General features: G+C 55.8%; 1 protein-coding gene across 1 annotated transcript in view; it reads right to left on the bottom strand.

Annotated features, from left to right (window-relative positions):
* The window catches only part of FADS2 (fatty acid desaturase 2), a 32,114-nt gene that overhangs the window by 6,721 nt on the left and 8,876 nt on the right, over window positions 1-16,517 (bottom strand). Inside the window, exons 3-7 of the mRNA XM_042907277.1 lie at window positions 14,629-14,826; window positions 14,402-14,503; window positions 9,095-9,220; window positions 921-981; window positions 457-533 (exon numbers count right to left, since the gene is read on the bottom strand). Coding sequence (XP_042763211.1) covers window positions 457-533; window positions 921-981; window positions 9,095-9,220; window positions 14,402-14,503; window positions 14,629-14,826 — 564 coding nt within the window. The remainder of the gene's footprint in view (window positions 1-456; window positions 534-920; window positions 982-9,094; window positions 9,221-14,401; window positions 14,504-14,628; window positions 14,827-16,517) is intronic.

The raw sequence follows: 16,517 nt of genomic DNA, 5'->3' as shown, positions 1-16,517 counted from the left end.
CCGTAGCAACCGGATGCACCTGTCATCTGAGCCAGCGCCCGGCGGCTCTCCGTTCACCACGCGGAGCATGGTGTGCCCTGGCTCACGGGGTCTCGGGGCCGCACGGGAGGCAGTGGCCGGAGCGGTGGACAGGTGGCCCGAGTCTGGCTCTCATCACGTCGCCTTTGGGAACTTTCCAAGGGAGCTCTGCAAAGGCGGTGGCCTCCCACTGCCCCCACTGTGTGTGTGTGTGTGTGTGTGTGTGTGTGTGTATGTGTGTGTGTGTGTGTGTGTGTAGGGGGGAAATGTGTGAGGCTGGGGCGCTGTGGTCTCCTCGGTTCCTGGGAGCCTCAAAGGAGGTCCTTTCCTGAGAGTGACAAGACAGCCCCCCCTCCCGAGGGGGGACAGGGCAGCCCCCTGGGCCCACCTGCCCCTGTGTGCCCCCACACCCTTGGCCAGCTGTACCCCTTGACTCACCACCCAGTCTCTGCGTGTGATCATGGTCATGATGATCTGGTACTGGAAGTACACAGGGATGAGCAGTGGTGGCCCGACTGCGGGGAGAACAGAGGTGCTCAGAGCCTGGACGGTCCGGGGCGGGAGTCGGGCTGAGCCCTGGATGGGGGGCCCAGCCCTTCAGCTCACAGGCAGAGGTGGCGACCTGTGCCCGAGGAGCAGAGGTGGAGCAGACGCCCCCCACCCCCACCCCGCCCTCCCCTCTATCTGGGACCCCACCCCCCCACCCCCTGAGTGCAGGACCCTGGGTCTGTGCCCCATCCGTATCACAGGCCAGGTGCCGTCTGCTGGGGATGCCGTTTACTGCCGGGGCCCCTTCTGCTCTAACAGGCTTGGGGGCGATTTCTGGGTCCGAAGGGGTGTCGGGCGAGAGCGGATATATGGCCCTTGTGGGGTGTGGTTGTGGGGTGCGCCCCGGCACTCACTCAGGAAGAAGTACTCGTGCTGGTGATTGTAAGGTAGGTATTTCAGCTTCTTCTTGCCGTACTGAGGGGAGCGGAGAGAGCATGAGCACCCATCACCCCCAGGCTCCGGCCGCCCGTGCCCCCCCCCCCCACCACCGCTCGGCGGCCACCGCCCCTCTCCTGTCAGTCTGCACCCTGGGCCCCCAAAGCTGAGCCCCTCTGGCCCTCGGGGCTCCTGGCTGCCCCGGCGAACAGTGGCCACCGTTTCCTCGGGTTCGCCGGGGCTGAGGGTGCCTACCCCAAGCTTCACCCCGTGCAGGCCTGAGCTCACCCACGCCTCTGCCAGCCCAGGAGGCTGGTGCTTCTGAGCACCTGGGTCAAATCATTGCCCAAGGCCACACGGAAAATGGGCCCAGCTGGGATCTGGCCCAAGAAAGCTGACTCGGAGTCCACACGGCAAGCCCTAAACGAATGTTTGTGGAGTGAGTGAGCAAATGAATGACTCACATGGGGACCCACAGAGGGAGCTCCTTGGACAGCCTCCACCCCTTTGAGGGCGAGAAAAGCTCTCGGGGCATCCCGGGGAGCTCCCCAGAGCCCGCCGCAGCCGGGAGAACCCAGGTAAGGGCCAGGGGAATTGTTAACAGTCACCGGGGTGGGAGCAGCTCCTTCCCTGGAGCCTCCCGCAATTTTCAAAAGCTAATCACTTTCCCCAGGAGGATGCTTTTCTGTTCAGGGTGCCGGCAGGCCAGGGAGGCCACGCCTAGCCATCTGGTCCCAGCCAGGGCACCCTGACGCCCAGACACTCCGAACGAGGAGGGCCACGCTGGGGCCTGGGCACATAGCTGCTTCGGTCGTGCTGAGCACGAGCCGGTAGGGGAGCCACTGCCCCACAGGGTCCCTGGAGCCCTTTATTTTTTTTTATTTTTTTTTTATTTTTTAATTTTTTTTTAACGTTTATTTTATTTTTGAGACAGAGAGAGACAGAGCATGAACGGGGAGGGGCAGAGAGAGAGGGAGACACAGAATCCGAAACAGGCTCCAGGCTCTGAGCTGTCAGCACAGTGCCCGACGCGGGGCTTGAACTCACGGACCGCGAGATCATGACCCGAGCCGAAGTCGGCCGCTTAACCGACCGAGCCACCCAGGCGCCCCTGGAGCCCTTTAATTCTAGGGTCCAGTCCTCTGGAGACCGGCCCACCTCGCTCCTTGGGGACTGAGACCGTAAGGTGATGCTCAGAGAGTGGCCCCCTGCTCCTGGTGCCGATGCTGAAGGGCCACACAGGGAGGCTGGGCTTAGACCTGCACAGATCACTTAGTCTCTCTGAGCCCTGTTCGGCACCCAAATCACTGTTCGTTAAGAGGAGCCAATGAGAACATGGGCATAAATGCCAGGTGCTGGCCCCTGGGACACTGGCCCTCATCCACCCTTCCCTGGATCCATCCACCTTCAGAGGAAGGCGATCATTCTTATTTACTGCAGTCAGGAGAGGAGAGCACATTACAGATGGCGAGACCCTGGATATTGGCCATCCAATGCCCCCATCTCCAGGTGAGAGAGAGGAAAGTGACCGTCAAGCTCACAGGCAGGGCCCATGACTCTTGAAAGAAGGGGCCCTGGTGGGAAGGAAGCCCAGACTGTCCCCAGGACTGGCGTCTTGGCACCAGGGGCCCTGGTCATGACACATCTGGCTGAAGCACCACTAGAAGTGACCCCTTTGTTCCGTGTGGCCTCCTGTGCCTTGGCAAGGGTCTCGCTCATCCCCAGAAAGTGTGGCCATTTACGCGAGGACGGTCACTAAGGCCAGGGCTGCGGCTGGTCTCGGAGAGGTCCCAGCCAAGGAAGCTTCAGAGGCAGCCTTCGAAGGTTCCTCAGCGGCCAGTTGACGGGTGGGGGAGGAATGCTGTGGTCCAGGGTTCCGGAGAGCCTACAGAAGGGGCCGCTGGATCCTGTTCTAACCTCCTCCTAGAAGCCAGGAAATGGGCCCACAGGCCCAGCCTGAGTCTGCAGGCTTCTCGGCCCTGGACAGGGGCCCTTCCGATCACATCTCGGCCCCACAGGTCATCCCAGGAGGTGGCCCCAGGCCCGGAGGACCCTCTCGGGCTAGTTGGACTCCACTCGGGAAGTGACCCTTAAGGCAGGCCCGCCAGGTGGGTAGACCAGAAGGTCCCCATAGAAGGACTTAGGGGTGGCACCAGGGAATTCAGCTGACGTTGCGTTTCTGTAGCAAGCCACTGTTTTCATCGCTTTCTGGTGGCCTCTGGGGAGTGACAGAGATCACATGGGTTGCCGTTCCCCCAGCTCCCACTGGCTCCCGTGGGTGCCCCGCCCCCATGCTGCAGACTGTCCCACAGGCGCTGCTGGGTCCCTGGCCCCCTGCCCGGCTGTCCCTTGGGCAGCGGTGGGCCTCCCTGTCAGACCCTGTGTCCCCAGGCTTAGGGAGGCAGGGGCTCGGGATTCGGAAACAATTCAGTATTTGAGCAAATTGCTTCACACACACCCTCCCCTGCCCTGTCATGAGCTTGGGGCTCCTCACTCATCGAGGGGGGGTCTGATGGGCACATCCCAGGGCTGTTGAGGGACCAGCACATGAAGCAGATATAATGGGACTTTGGGACCACGAATGGAACCATGAACTGTCGTCACAGCTACACGTGTGGCGTGCGGTGACACAACAAAACGTCACCGCACATCACTGCACGTTCCCATCTCGGTGACCTCAGCTGGAGCAGGGGCAGGGCCATCTGGCAGGGTAAGGCTGGCCCTCTGACAACCAGAGAGTGCACGCCCGGTCTGGCGATGTGTGCCTGACTTGCGGGCTCAGCTCATTGCCAGCATCTAGCCGTGTAGGGCACCAGGCTCAGGGGAGGCAGGCAGAGGGCGTCAGAACGTACAAAGCTGGGAGGAGGTGCCTGCTCCCTGCATCTCAACTCATCAGAGAGCTGGGGTGGCCCCACAAGCTCATTTCCTAATGTCCAGCAGGTGGTACCTTGGGCAGGTTCTGGCAGGACCCAGGAGCGCTGGCCTGGGGGCAGGACAGCCTGGGTTTGGATGCTGCTGCTGCCTTTTCTAGCTACAACCTCGAGCGAGTTATTTCAGGTCTCTTGGCCTTAGCTCTTCCATCCGTGAAATGGGCACGATGAGGGCTCCTGCCTCGTGGTTAAGCAAAGATTAAGCGATATGTCGCATGCCGTGTTCGGCCGATGCTAGGCGCACGACTCAGTCAGAGTCTGCTCTCCGCAACCCCCCCATAGTGGGTGCGGGGCCTGGAGGACCCCCACACCTCCTCTCCTCCAGGAGAGTCCTTGTCACACGGAGGGAGAAAGCTCAGGTGGCAGGGCTGTCATAAGTGAGACGCAGAGAAGACAGAGGGTGCTTTCACTCAGGCCAGGTGGCCTCCTGTGGTCTAGAGGACAAAACGGTGGCACACACAGGGCTCCCTTTGACGCATTCCCGAGCTGAGGCTCCTAGGGGACAAAAGCAGGGGCAGGGGGAGCCCTGCCAGCTCTGGTGGCCTGGCTTCCCGGAGGTCCCTACCGCTTTGCCCAGGCTGGTCTGACCGTCCTGTGCCCAGCCCCTCCGCAGACCACGGGCCAGGCTTGGCTTACAGGCTGAGTGGGTGCCAGGGGCGTGTGCGGGGGACTTTTCAGCTTTGGAACAAAATGTCTGAGGAACAACAAGGGCCTTCCTTGTCCGTTCAGGGTTGGGGGAGGGGAGCTGTCACCAAGCCCAGTCCCCGCCTCTGGGAACCTGCAAACTCACAGAGAGAAATGAGCTACGTGGCCACTCTGGGCTTGCACAGCATGGCAAGACCCCGGTCCGTGGGCCCCGAGAGGAGGGCCGTGGTTGTTCCAAGGGAGGGCTGGTCACTCGGCCCGTTCACAAAGGTCTCCCTGGAGGGGCAGGTGCAGACAGGCGGCGGGGCCGGGAGAGCATCCCCGTCCCAGATGGGCGGAAAAGGAGGATGTCGGGTGGGGAGGCACAGACACTCATGGCTTCTGAAAGCCTCTTACAGCGCCACCGGGATAATGGCCTCACCGTTCCCCTCGGGATGCGACAGATAGACAAATGGCTGAGCGAAGGCTGCCCCTGACATCACCGCTATTTAACTCTGTTCTGGAAGTTCCAGTAATGTCAGAAAACCCAAACCAGAAACAAGAGTGTGGAGCTATTAGAAAGAGTAAATCTTCGTTATTTTCAAGGATAGAATTGTCTACCCAGGAAACTCAGAACAAGCAGCTGAAATAACTCAAATCACAAAGAGGCCTGAGGGGGGCGCCACGGTGGCTCAGTCAGTTATGCGTCCGACATTTGATTTCGGCTCAGGTCATGATCTCACGGTTTGTGGGATCCAACCACACCCCCCCCCCCCCCCCCCCCCCCGCCGCATTGGGGTCTGCGGACGACGGCACGGAGTCCGCTCGGGATTCTCTCTCCCTCTCTCTCTGCCTTTCCCCTGTTCTCTCTCTCAAAATAAAGAAATAAATATTTTTTAAAAAGCCAAAAAACAAAAACCACCAAAAACCCCAAAGAGGACTGAGTGGACAAGCAGCTGGACCTAAGATGACAATCAAATATCAACAGCTTCCCTGAACCCTGGCGAAACCCCAATAACAAAAATGGAAAATATCCAGCATGAAATTGAACAAGAACCACCCATGAGACGTATAAAGAAAAGTCTACGAGAAATAAAAAGAGGCTTGAGCAGTCGGAGAAAGACGCCTGACTGCTGGATGGAAAGATCGAGTACGAGGACGTCAATTCTTCCCAGGAACGGAACGTCAGTCCGCTAACGAGCTTACGGTAAGTTATTAGGGGCCTAGGGTGGATGGAGGGCCGCCCAAGTCGTGCAGACGGTGTCCTGCCTGAGGCCAGACAGCCCAGCCCAGGCGCAGGGCTTGGGGGAGCCCCCCCTACCCCGCTCCGTCGTCGCCACATGGGAAGGGCCTTGCGCGCTGACAGGGGTGGTGCTAGAAAAAACTGGCTGACTCCAGAAAACTGCGGAGGGAGGACGCCAGCCTTACGCACAGCCTCTTCGGCCAAAGTTAAAATAATTCAAAGTGAAGCAGTAAGACGCTGAAAATAATATGTACGAAGGACTTCCTTGGGGTGCCTGCCCGGCTCAGTCGGTAAAGTGTGCGACTCTTGATTTTGAGGTTGTGAGTTCAAACCCCACATGGGGTGTAGAGATTACTTAAAATCTTTTTTTTTTTTTTTGTTGAAGAACTTTCAAAGCATAAAAGAAATGAAAGGAATCTGCAGGAGGGGAAGAAATGAATACATCTTGGTACAAAAAACCAACAAAATCCTCCTGAAAGTCATAAAGAAGACCAGAAGGCAGATAACTAAGAGGCCCACCCTGCTCACCCTTCTGCGTGCCGGGCAGCCCTTTGGAGCCGGTCTGTTTATCGGGGCCTGGAGATAAGAGCCCCGGCTTCCTTGCTCTGGAGGCCAGAGGCTTTCTCAAGATCCCAAGGCCTGGGGGCGCCTGGGTGGCTCAGTAGATTAAGCTTCTGACTCGATTTTTGGCTCGGGTCATGATCTCACGGTTTGTGAGGTCGTGAGTTCTCAGAGCCTGCTTGGGACTCTCTCTCTACCCCTCCCCCACTTCCTCTCTCTCAAAATAAAGGAATAAACGTTAAAAAAAAAAAAAAAAAAAAAAGAGAGAGACCTTGAGACCTGGCCATCTGGGGCCAGGTGGCTGGCCCTGGGGTGTGTGGGGTGTGTGGTATGTGGGCCCGGCCTGAGACAATGTCATCAGACCCATGGTCACCAGGGTCCCTTCCAGGGCAGCAGGGTCCTGTGGACACTGGGGCACGGCTGGGTCAGGAACCCAGCAGACATCTGGCCTTTCCCTCGACACGTGGGTCAAAGCAGAGGATTTCCACAGAGCCCCCGTGGCCCCGGCTGTGGTCTCTCAAATGCTACCGGCCATCCGATAACCAGATCCCTGAACCTTCCCTCCCCAGCACCTGCCCCAAAGCTGGCGTTCCAGAAGTGTCTACGGAGATGAGATGTTGAAAGAGGTTTCCCTGGCCACCACACGGAGAGGAAAGAAGGCTTCCTGCCAGCAGAGCTGGTGAGACTGGATTTGTGTTGTTAGGGACACAGAGAGCATCTGGCAGGACAGCCGACGACCCTACCACATGAAGCCTCAGGGAGAAAGGGAAGCCTTTGTCCTCACTCATCGAGGCCCCAAGTTCGTCGGCCCCGCTACCCGGACACCTCACATCAAAGCTAGCAAACTGTTTCCTAGAAGAAACAGGGCAAGCTTGTGCTTCGGCAGAGAATATAATCCCTGCCTGGCCAGAGAGGCTCCTCGCTTCTAAACACTGAATTTTGGCTAATTTCCTCTGCATTGACAAGGCCACGGAAAACCCATGTTTCTGCTCAGATGTTCTCTTGGGTGGAACTGAAATGGGGAAGACAGGGTAAGAGCCAGAACTGGAGGAACAGGCTCTCTCCATTCCTTGTTCCAACGCTTGGATGCCAATATCGTCGGAAACACCACAGCACCGCTGGGAATCCCAGGCCCCTCTCCTTCCTTGATGCGCCTCTCTTGACAAATGCTTACGGAGTCCCTACTCTGTGCACGGCAGCGTGACGCTTACGAGCTGTACAAGAGCAACGAAAAAATCTCCTAAACTCATCTCACCACCATATTTACAAACAGCAAAGCATATGTAGATTTTTTTTTTTTTTTTTTTTTTTTTTTTTTGTAAATTAAACCCTAGAGAAGAGAAGTTGAGAATTGGCAATGTATTTTCCTGTCTTATAAAATAGCATGGGTTATGTTATGGTATAGAAATACACCAGAGCACTGGCCAGACCCCAGCAAAGGCTGATGCACCTGGGACTCCCAGAAAGGGGTCCATGTTTGGTAAGGTGGCAAGGGGCAGGATAGAATGTCTAAGGTTGTTTACTTTGTCGTTTTTTTTTTTTTTAACTTTCTTTCTTTCCTTCTTTCTTTCTTTCTTATTATTTTAAACATTTATTTATTTTTGAGAGAGAGAGAGAGAAACAGAGAGACAGAGTGTGAGCAGGGGAGGGGCAGAGAGAGAGGGAGACACAGAATCCAAAGCAGGCTCCAGGCTCCGAGCTGTCAGCACAGAGCCCGACACGGGGCTCAAACCCACGAACTGTGAGATCATGACCTGAGCCGAAGTTGGATGTTTAACAGGCCGAGCCACCCAGGCACCCCTAAAGTTTATTTTTGAGAGTGAAAGAACGAGAGAGAGAGAGAGAGAGAGAGAGGGAACACATGCCAGCGAGTACGAGTTGGGGAGGGGCAGAGGGAAAGAGGGAGAGAGAATCCCAAGCAGGCTCTACACTGTCAGCCCGGAGCCCAACTTGGGGCTCGATCCTATGACTATGAGATCAAGATCTGAGCCGATATCAAGAGTCAGACACTTAATCGACCGAGCCACCCAGGGGCCCCAAGAATGTCTAAGTTTTAATCTTGGTTTCTAAAAAAGAAATCTGGAAGAATTTATATGCTATGTTGTCATTAGTGGTCACCGTCAGGGGTATGATCTTTGAGGCAAAGGGGGACAATAGAGGTAACAGGAGATTCGCTTTGTCACTTGGTGTATTTCTGTACCACTTAAGTGCTTGTAATGGGTAAGTTCTAGATTTATAATAAAAAAAAGGAACGAATATAAAAATAAGGCAGTGTGGTAATGTGGAAGGGAAAGGACCTGGCTGTCAGATCTGGGGCCTCGTCCCAGACTAGCCACTAACCCATGTGATCCTGAACACACCCCCTCCTTCCGCTGAGCCTCACTTTGTCACCTATGGTGAAGCGGGTTGGCCAAGGTCCCTCCCAGCATCGAGGACTGACTCTCCAAATAAGACTTCCCTGAGCTGATCTTGGGGGACCGCGCCTGAGCCCTGGGACTGTGCCTCCCTGCGAAACCGGAATCAGGTTTCCCTTGCCCCCAGGAAGAAACAAGCCAGGAAGCATTCTCCCCCAGCCCACAGGAGGGAGAGAGGCCCCTAACACCGATAAGGAGCTGATCCGTTATTTGTACGTGAGGCCACGCCACAGAAATTCCAGCTTGAGTAATTCAGGAAAGGTTTCCACGTACGCATTAGATGCAGATGCGTTTGGATGTCTATTCAACCCCCAGGATTCCTTCCCTGGTTCCCCCTCGGGTCAAACACTTCCCACGTCGACACTGACCCTTCATCGTACCTCAACGGGCTGCCATTCGCCCAGGACAAACACATGCAGCATGTTCACATCCGGATCCTTGTGGAAGATGTTGGGCTTGGCGTGATGCTGGAAGTGACGATGGTTCCACCAGTTGGCGGAGGCACCCTGTGGGGGGAGACGGGGTGAGTGGCACAGTTGTCTGGCGGGGGGGGGGGGGGGGGGGGCGGGGACCAGTTCTTAGGAGCGCCAGTGCTCAGGGCTGACTTCACCATCATACACGGGGCCTTGGGCACCCCCCGCCCCCCAAACATCAGAATGCAGTCCTGCCGGTACTAAGTCCAGAGCGCTGGGCGGCCCCAGAGGCCAGGACTTCTGGGTGGAGCCAAGCCATGCCACCCCTCCAGGCCCGTCTTCCCATCGCCTTCAGCGATGGCGGGCAAGGACAGCTAGTGCTAGGCGGGCGCCTTGGCAGGCGTGGGGTGGCCTCTGGACTCTACCAGCACCAGGTGTGAGCCTCCACCCCCCGCATCCTCTGTATGTCCCCCACATGCCACGTTCTACAAGGAGAAACACTTCTGTTTCAGGAGACGGTAAGAAGTGGTCTCTACTCTTTGGCCCGGGATCCCACTGCGAGGCAGGTACCCAAGAGAAATGAAAACACGGCCACACAAAATTGGACACCGACGTTCCCAGTATTCAAAAGAAGCCAAAAGTGGAAACAACCCAATGTCCGTCAGCCTGACGGCTGGATAAATAAAACGTGGTTGATCCGCATGGCGGGATACCGTTTGGCCACGCCACAAAAAGGTGTGAGGCACGGATATCTGCTGCAACGCAGGGGAACCTTGAGAACGTCACGGTAAGTGGGTGAAGGCAGACACAAAGGACCACGTACGTGATTCCATTTATATGAAATGTCTGGAATAGAGAATCTAGACATAGAAGGAGCCGTGGTCGCCTAGGGCTGGGGTTGGGGATGGGGGGGAGGGATGAGGGGGTTGGGAGGGGGTGGCCACGAGCTTTGAGGTTTCTTTTGGGAGTGATGAAGATGCTCCCCAAACGACGGTTGCATAAATCTGAGCACATACCATAAGCCGTTGGCAAGAGGCAACCCAACAGCCAGATAGGCTGCTGTACCGAGGGGTGAGGTCACATCCGGGAGGCCAGAAGGCGGATTTAAGAAATGACCCCTAACAGGAACAGGTAATAGCTTCCCAGTTCTAATATGTAAATATAAAACCATGATTCTAGGAGACAAGAAGCATTATGTAAGGATGTCCCGCAAGGTCAGAAAGTTCTGGCTCACCAACTCCAGCTCTTGCCACACTTTGGAGACATGCCCATCCCCCAAAGTTGCCCTGTGGCCCACAAAAGGAAATTAAGACCTTCCTGATGATTGTCTCTTTACTGGTGAACTACTCCATGATCAATCAACTCTTTGGCCAAGGGTCCGGCCATCTGCAAAAAGGCCTCATTGCTAAAACAAATATTTTACTTGGAAGATACTTTTGGCACACACACGACCTCTGGACACTAAGAGTCATGGGCTGGCACAGCCACCCGCAGCTGTAGCCTTTGTGGAGACCTGTGAGCAGGTGAGTCTCAAAACCCATCAGAGCCAAAAAAAAAAAGAAGACAGTGAGCGAGAGTTCAGAGGACTGGAAAATCAGATAATCAGATGACACATTCGCCTTTCCAGCCAGAAGGAAGGAACCCAACTCCTGGGGAAGGTCATATGGAGAAGTCTCTGGCACAAAGAAATTGAGGAGCAAGCCATGATGTTTAGGATACACCAACCCAGCGATGTTTGTTGAATGAATAAGTAAGTGAAAGAAAGAAGGCTGAACTGTGAAACCGCCCCCCCTCCCCCACCACCGCCACCGGGGATGACTCAGTGACCGACTGCCCGAGAGCTATCTCACTCTCTGGGCAGATCAGAGACAAAATGTTGTTTGATCTTGCTGTTCCCCTGCCGCGATTCTTTTCCATTCTTCACTAGGCAGAGCGATCCAGAGGCAAGCCCCTGACTAGGGAAGGAGAGGAAGGCACCCTAGCACACTGAGATGGGGCCCAGGAAGAGAAGCAAACCTGCAGGAAGAGGGGACTGGCTCGCTCTGCAGGCTGGGCAGGAGGGGGCCTGGCAGAGTGAGTGACAGGTGCTTTCCAGACAGAGGGAGGAGGCTGGGGGCAGGCCTTGAGGGTCGGGGAAGGGGTAGTGTGGACTGCTCCAGAAGCCAAAAGCCCTTTGGTTGAGTCGGAGACCCAGGATCGAGGCCAGTAATCCCGGGGTTGAGCTATATCAGAGCCTGAGGGAAAAGGAAAAACGTGTACCCCTGGCTGTAATGAAGCAAGCAAATGCATCAACAAGAGTTTCTGAATCTACTTTTGGTTTGCCTCACTTTCTTCTTTTTTTTTCATTTTTTATTTTTTTAATTTATTACTATTTGTTTAATGTTTATTATTTTTGAGAAGGAGAGAGACCAGAGAGCAAGCAGGGAAGGGGCAGAGAGAGAGGGAGACACAGAATCGGAAGCAGGCTCCAGGCGCTGAGCTCTCAGCATAGAGCAGGGTGCGGGGCTCGAACTCACAGACCGCGAGATCATGACATGAGCTGTAGTCGGCCACCCAACCGACTGAGCCACCCAGGCGCCCCTTTATTTTTCATTTTTTTAAATGTTTATTTATTTTTGAGAGAGAGAGACAGGGAGACAGAGCGCGAGCAGGGGAGGGGCAGAGAGAGAGGGAGACACAGAACTTGAAGCAGGCCCCGGGCTCCGAGCCATCAGCACAGAGCCCGACGCGGGGCTCGAACTCATGGACCGCGAGATCATGACCTGAGCCAAAATCAAGAGTCAGACGCTTAGCCGACTTGAGCCACCCAGGTGCCGCCCCACGTCTTTCCTCCCTTTTGTCTCAGGTTCCAATATGGCTCAGCACAGCCCTGACCTTTCTTTAAAATGCTGCTATTTTGTTCACGGGCAAGTTTTTTGCATTAATTTCGTTTTTTTAAAAAACACATTCAAATGTCGATTACTGAGTCTTTTGGTGTCCCCGAAATTGTGTGCGCGAGGCAAGTGCCTCCCTCGCCTTAACCCTAGTCCTGGTGGCCCGAGATGATGTACTGAAAAGGCTGTCGGTCTTCTGGTTTCCATCTCCAGATGCAGAGTACCGATTAAAGGGTTTTAAACAGGGGTGCCTGGGTGGCTCAGTCGGTTGAGTGTCTGACTTCAGCTCAGCCCATGATCTCGTGGCCCGTGGCTTTGAGCCCCGTGTCGGGCTCTGTGCCAACAGCTCAGAGCCCGGAGCCTGCTTCGGATTCTGTCTCTCCCTCTCTCTCTGCCCGTCCCCGACTCACGCTCTATCACTCAAAAATAAACATTAAAAAAAAATTTTTTTTTTAAATAACAAATAAAGGGTTTTCAACAGAGGCGTGATGGCTCAGAACTCTTGTCCACTGGAAGTGACAGGGCTGAAGGAGAGGGGGCCCTCGGGATGTGGGGAGCTCACACTGGAATCCTGGAGCACAGCAGGGTGCCAGTAAGGATCAGGTCCCAGCTCCTCGAGACTCCCGGCCCGCCGTTCTCTGTCCTCACCGGCTTGTGCTAAAACATCCAAGTTGGCAGGGCACTTGGGGACCTCCCTGCAGCCAGCCCCCTTTTTTCCCAGCAAAGGGACCAGACGAACAGGTGGGCCTACAAGACTTGCCTGCCGCTGTGTGACTACGGGGTGCCCGAGCGATTTCAGGCAAGCCGTTACCCTCCTGGCTCCTGAGCACCCCCCCCGGGGTGAACTGCATGACTGTGCCACTAGCCTAGACACAGCCGGAAGGACACGGTTAGCGGAGGGCTGGCGAGGCACGAGCGGAACCCATGTCCCCGACCTCTGCCCGTTGTGCCAGGGTTCTGATTTCATAAACTCATGTCCTCTGTCCTGGCCTCGTCTTCCATCTGACATAAGAGCGAGGCTCCAGGGCCCTTCAAAGACCGAGGGACATCAGGCAGGAAAGGCCTTCCCTCCCGGCTCCCACCCGGCGTCTGGAAACAGGACCCGGCGGCCCGGCCCATCTTTGTTAAGCGTGTGGGGCTGACACCGGTTGGGAGTGAATTGTTACTTTCCAATACAGAGGAGGGTTTTCTCCAACAGAAAAGAGTATGAAACAAAACAAAGCGCTCCACTATACGTACCCTCTCCCTTCACCCCTGAATGTTTGGAAAGAAACCAGGTTCTCAGGCCCCTTCAGGCTCAGGGCCAGGCGAACTGCTGCGGAACTCGTTACTAGTTCGTCGCCAGTTCACCCCCAACCAGACCCGCAGCCGACAAGCCAAGGGCTCCGTGCAGCCTGAGTTGCAGGGGGACATGCTTAATCCACACATATAGCTCTTCCCACGCCAGGGTGAGGAGGGATGGAATTGTTTAGGACACAACCTTTCTTAGGGAGCAGCTGGGGGTTGCTGGGGAAGGGCTGAGTGGGGGATGATCTGTTTCAGAATGAGTTGGGAAGGACTTATTTCCAAAACCAAGGACATACGGCTATCAGATGAGCACAAGGTCACAGGCAAGGCCAGCCTGTCCTCTTCCGAACTTGCCTCACTGTAAAGCTTTGTGGGGACACCCCCTCATCTGCAAGGAGGTGAGAAAGGAGGACCTATTTACTCATGAGCTTTAAACAGCACTGGCCCGGGGCGCCTGGGTGGCTCAGTGAGCTGGGCCTCCTACTTCGGCTCGGGTCATGATCTCGATGACTGTGGGTTCAAGCTCCACGTCGGGGCTGACAGCTCAGAGCCTGGAGCCTGCTTCGGACTCTGTCTCCCTCTCTCTCTGCCCCTCCCCTGCTCATGCTCTGTCTCTCTCCAAAGTAAATAAACATTAAAAAAATTTTTTTTCATAAAAAATAAACAGCACTGGCCCTTGGGCTCAGCTGATCATCATGCTATTTGATGTCCCTTATCTAAAGACTTCTATGACAATATCTCCCTTTGAGATTAAAAGGAATTTACTAGATAAGGCTTTAGATAAGGAGTAAACAATATAATCAATTGAGTCAATATACAAAAGCAGGATACACCTGCCCTCTGGGTTTTTTTTTTGTTTGTTTTTTTTTTTTTGCTGGTTTTATGGGTCTAATTTAATATGGAGACAGGGCTCGGAAGGTCAGAGAAATGCAGGATGTGCTCAGTCCCAGAGCCCAGAGCAGCCCGGTGGGAAGAGACTGCTCACAGGTGGCTCTGCCTCGTTACCCTGCGGCCACGGCCACTGATCCAAGAGGAGACCTGGCTTCCACAAAGTGAGATGGTGCCGTGCCAACCGCTGACTGACGGGTGGACGCCCAGGGCTGCTGGTATTTACCTTTAAGTGGCCAATGATGAACTTGTGGACGAAGTGGTTCCATGTGGACTTCTTGTAGACTGACAGGTGGCCATAATCGTGTTGCAGCCATCCAGCTTGGGTCTGGGGAGAGAGATGCTTTCACAGTGCCAGCTTTCACCCGTAACCAGCCTCTGTGAGCTGGAGGCGGGGGAGGGGGGCGGTTGGGGCGGGGGCTTCCGGTGACCGGTGAGGGTGTCACACGTCACCTGAGAGGTAGCAAGGACAAAGGCCGTGATGACGGTTGGAATCCAGCCATTGCCAAAGTAAAAGATGGTGAACCAGGCGATGCTCTCCATGGCAATGATGTGGGCCAGGAGGAGGAGGAAGAACAGGTGGTTGCTCTCAAACAGGTTCATATCCTCGGCGGTCTTCCTCAGGGCCCGGAAGTCCTCCGTGATCTGGGACTGTTGAGCAAGAGCACAGGGAAGGTGTCGGCCACCTGGCTGCTCTGGAGGGGACCGACGTCTTCTGGCCCAGAGAAGCGGTGGCCAGGGGGGCCGATCCACAAGCCTGCGACCCCAGGGAGCCCGGCCACCGTGCACCGCATCAGCGGCCTCCACGGCACCCGCCTGGGCCTCCGCAGCCCTGGGGACCGCACCGTGTGGCCACAGCCAGTCGAGTAGCGGAGAAAGGACTCGACTCAAAAGCCTGCCTTGTACACACCGTGTTCACAGTGACATTATTCACAAGGCCAAAGGCAGAAGCAACCCAGGCCTCCATCAGTGGAGGATGTGGTGCATCCACACAGTGGAATATCACTCAGCCTCAAAAAGGAAGGAGAATCTGACACCTGCTGCCGCACGGATGAACCCTGAAGACATCGTGCTCTGTGATATTAAGCCAGACGCCAACGGACAAATATTGTACGATTCCACTCAACTGAGTTACCTGGAGCGGGCATATCACAGACAGAATGTAGAATGGTGTTGACCGCGGCTGGCGGGAGGGAGACCGGGGAGTTCATGGCTAACGGGGACAGTAGCAGTTCGGGGTGGGGAAAAAGTTCTGGACTTGGGTGGTGGTAAAGTTTGCATGACAAAGTTTGAATGCACTCAAAGCCACTGAACTGTGCATCTAAAAACGGTTAAAATGGTAAAGTTGATGCTGTGGATATGTATATATTACCACACACACACACACACACACACACACAGGCACATGCAAGCTTGCATTTCCCACTCCCCGACACTGCCCTGACTTGTTCTGGGCACTCTGTCGAGTCTTGAGGGGATTGCGGTGGGGGAGACAAAGCAGACAGCTCAGGGAGGCAGGACACCTGTTGGGCACTGGGGATGTGGGGCCCTGGAGACCAGGGAGGAGTTGGGGGTGGCTCTGGGGAAACGAATGTGACTGGGAGACAGAAGGGGGCTGGGCGGCAGGGGTAGGGCAGGCAGGGAAGGAGAGAGGGTGCTTTGAAAGGGTAGATGGGGCGGGGCGTGCGTGGAGAAAGCCAGGTTTGGGAGCCTGGGTGATAAATGTCGAAGAATCTGCCAACCATTTAAGCAGCAGGGAGAGCAGGGAAACAAGGTGGGGGCCAGAGAAGCAAAGCCAGGAAGCAGGGAGCCCACAGGACACTGTGGAGAGGAGAGAAGCTGCCTGCCTGTGGTGCAGGGGGGAGGGGGGAGGAAGGAGCCCCAGGTCAGCTCCAGGGAGGGGTGAAGACAATCTCCCCGCTCAGACCTTGAGGGAAAGGGGAGAGTAGGGGCAGAGCGGTGGAGATCCAGGGCAGAAGGGAGGTTGACCTTAGGAGGGCACAAGGAATGGCCTGTATTTCCCAGGGAAGGAGAGAGAAAATGGTGTGTGTGGGGGGGGGGGGTGGAAGGGGGGTTCAGGGGCTGGACAAGAAGGAAGGACCCTGTGCCAGCCTAGCTCGACTGAGACCCTGGAGGTGAAGAGGTGGGGGATGAATTACTCGAAGGTAGGGGGCCAGCCCAGGCTGGCAGTGAGAGAAGAGGGCTCACTGCAGAGCCTCTGGGTGCTCTCTGACCCCAGATATTGGGCAGTGGCTCTTCTGCACTGACATAAAGCTCCCTTGGCCCACCCCGGCACTCTCTGTCTTGGGGCGAGCACCTCCCCCTCTCCCCACACACCCTCC

The sequence above is a fragment of the Panthera leo genome, chromosome D1, assembly GCF_018350215.1.
Source record: "Panthera leo isolate Ple1 chromosome D1, P.leo_Ple1_pat1.1, whole genome shotgun sequence".
Classification (NCBI taxonomy): Eukaryota; Metazoa; Chordata; class Mammalia; order Carnivora; family Felidae; genus Panthera; species Panthera leo.
This window is presented reverse-complemented; position numbering and strand designations above follow the sequence as displayed.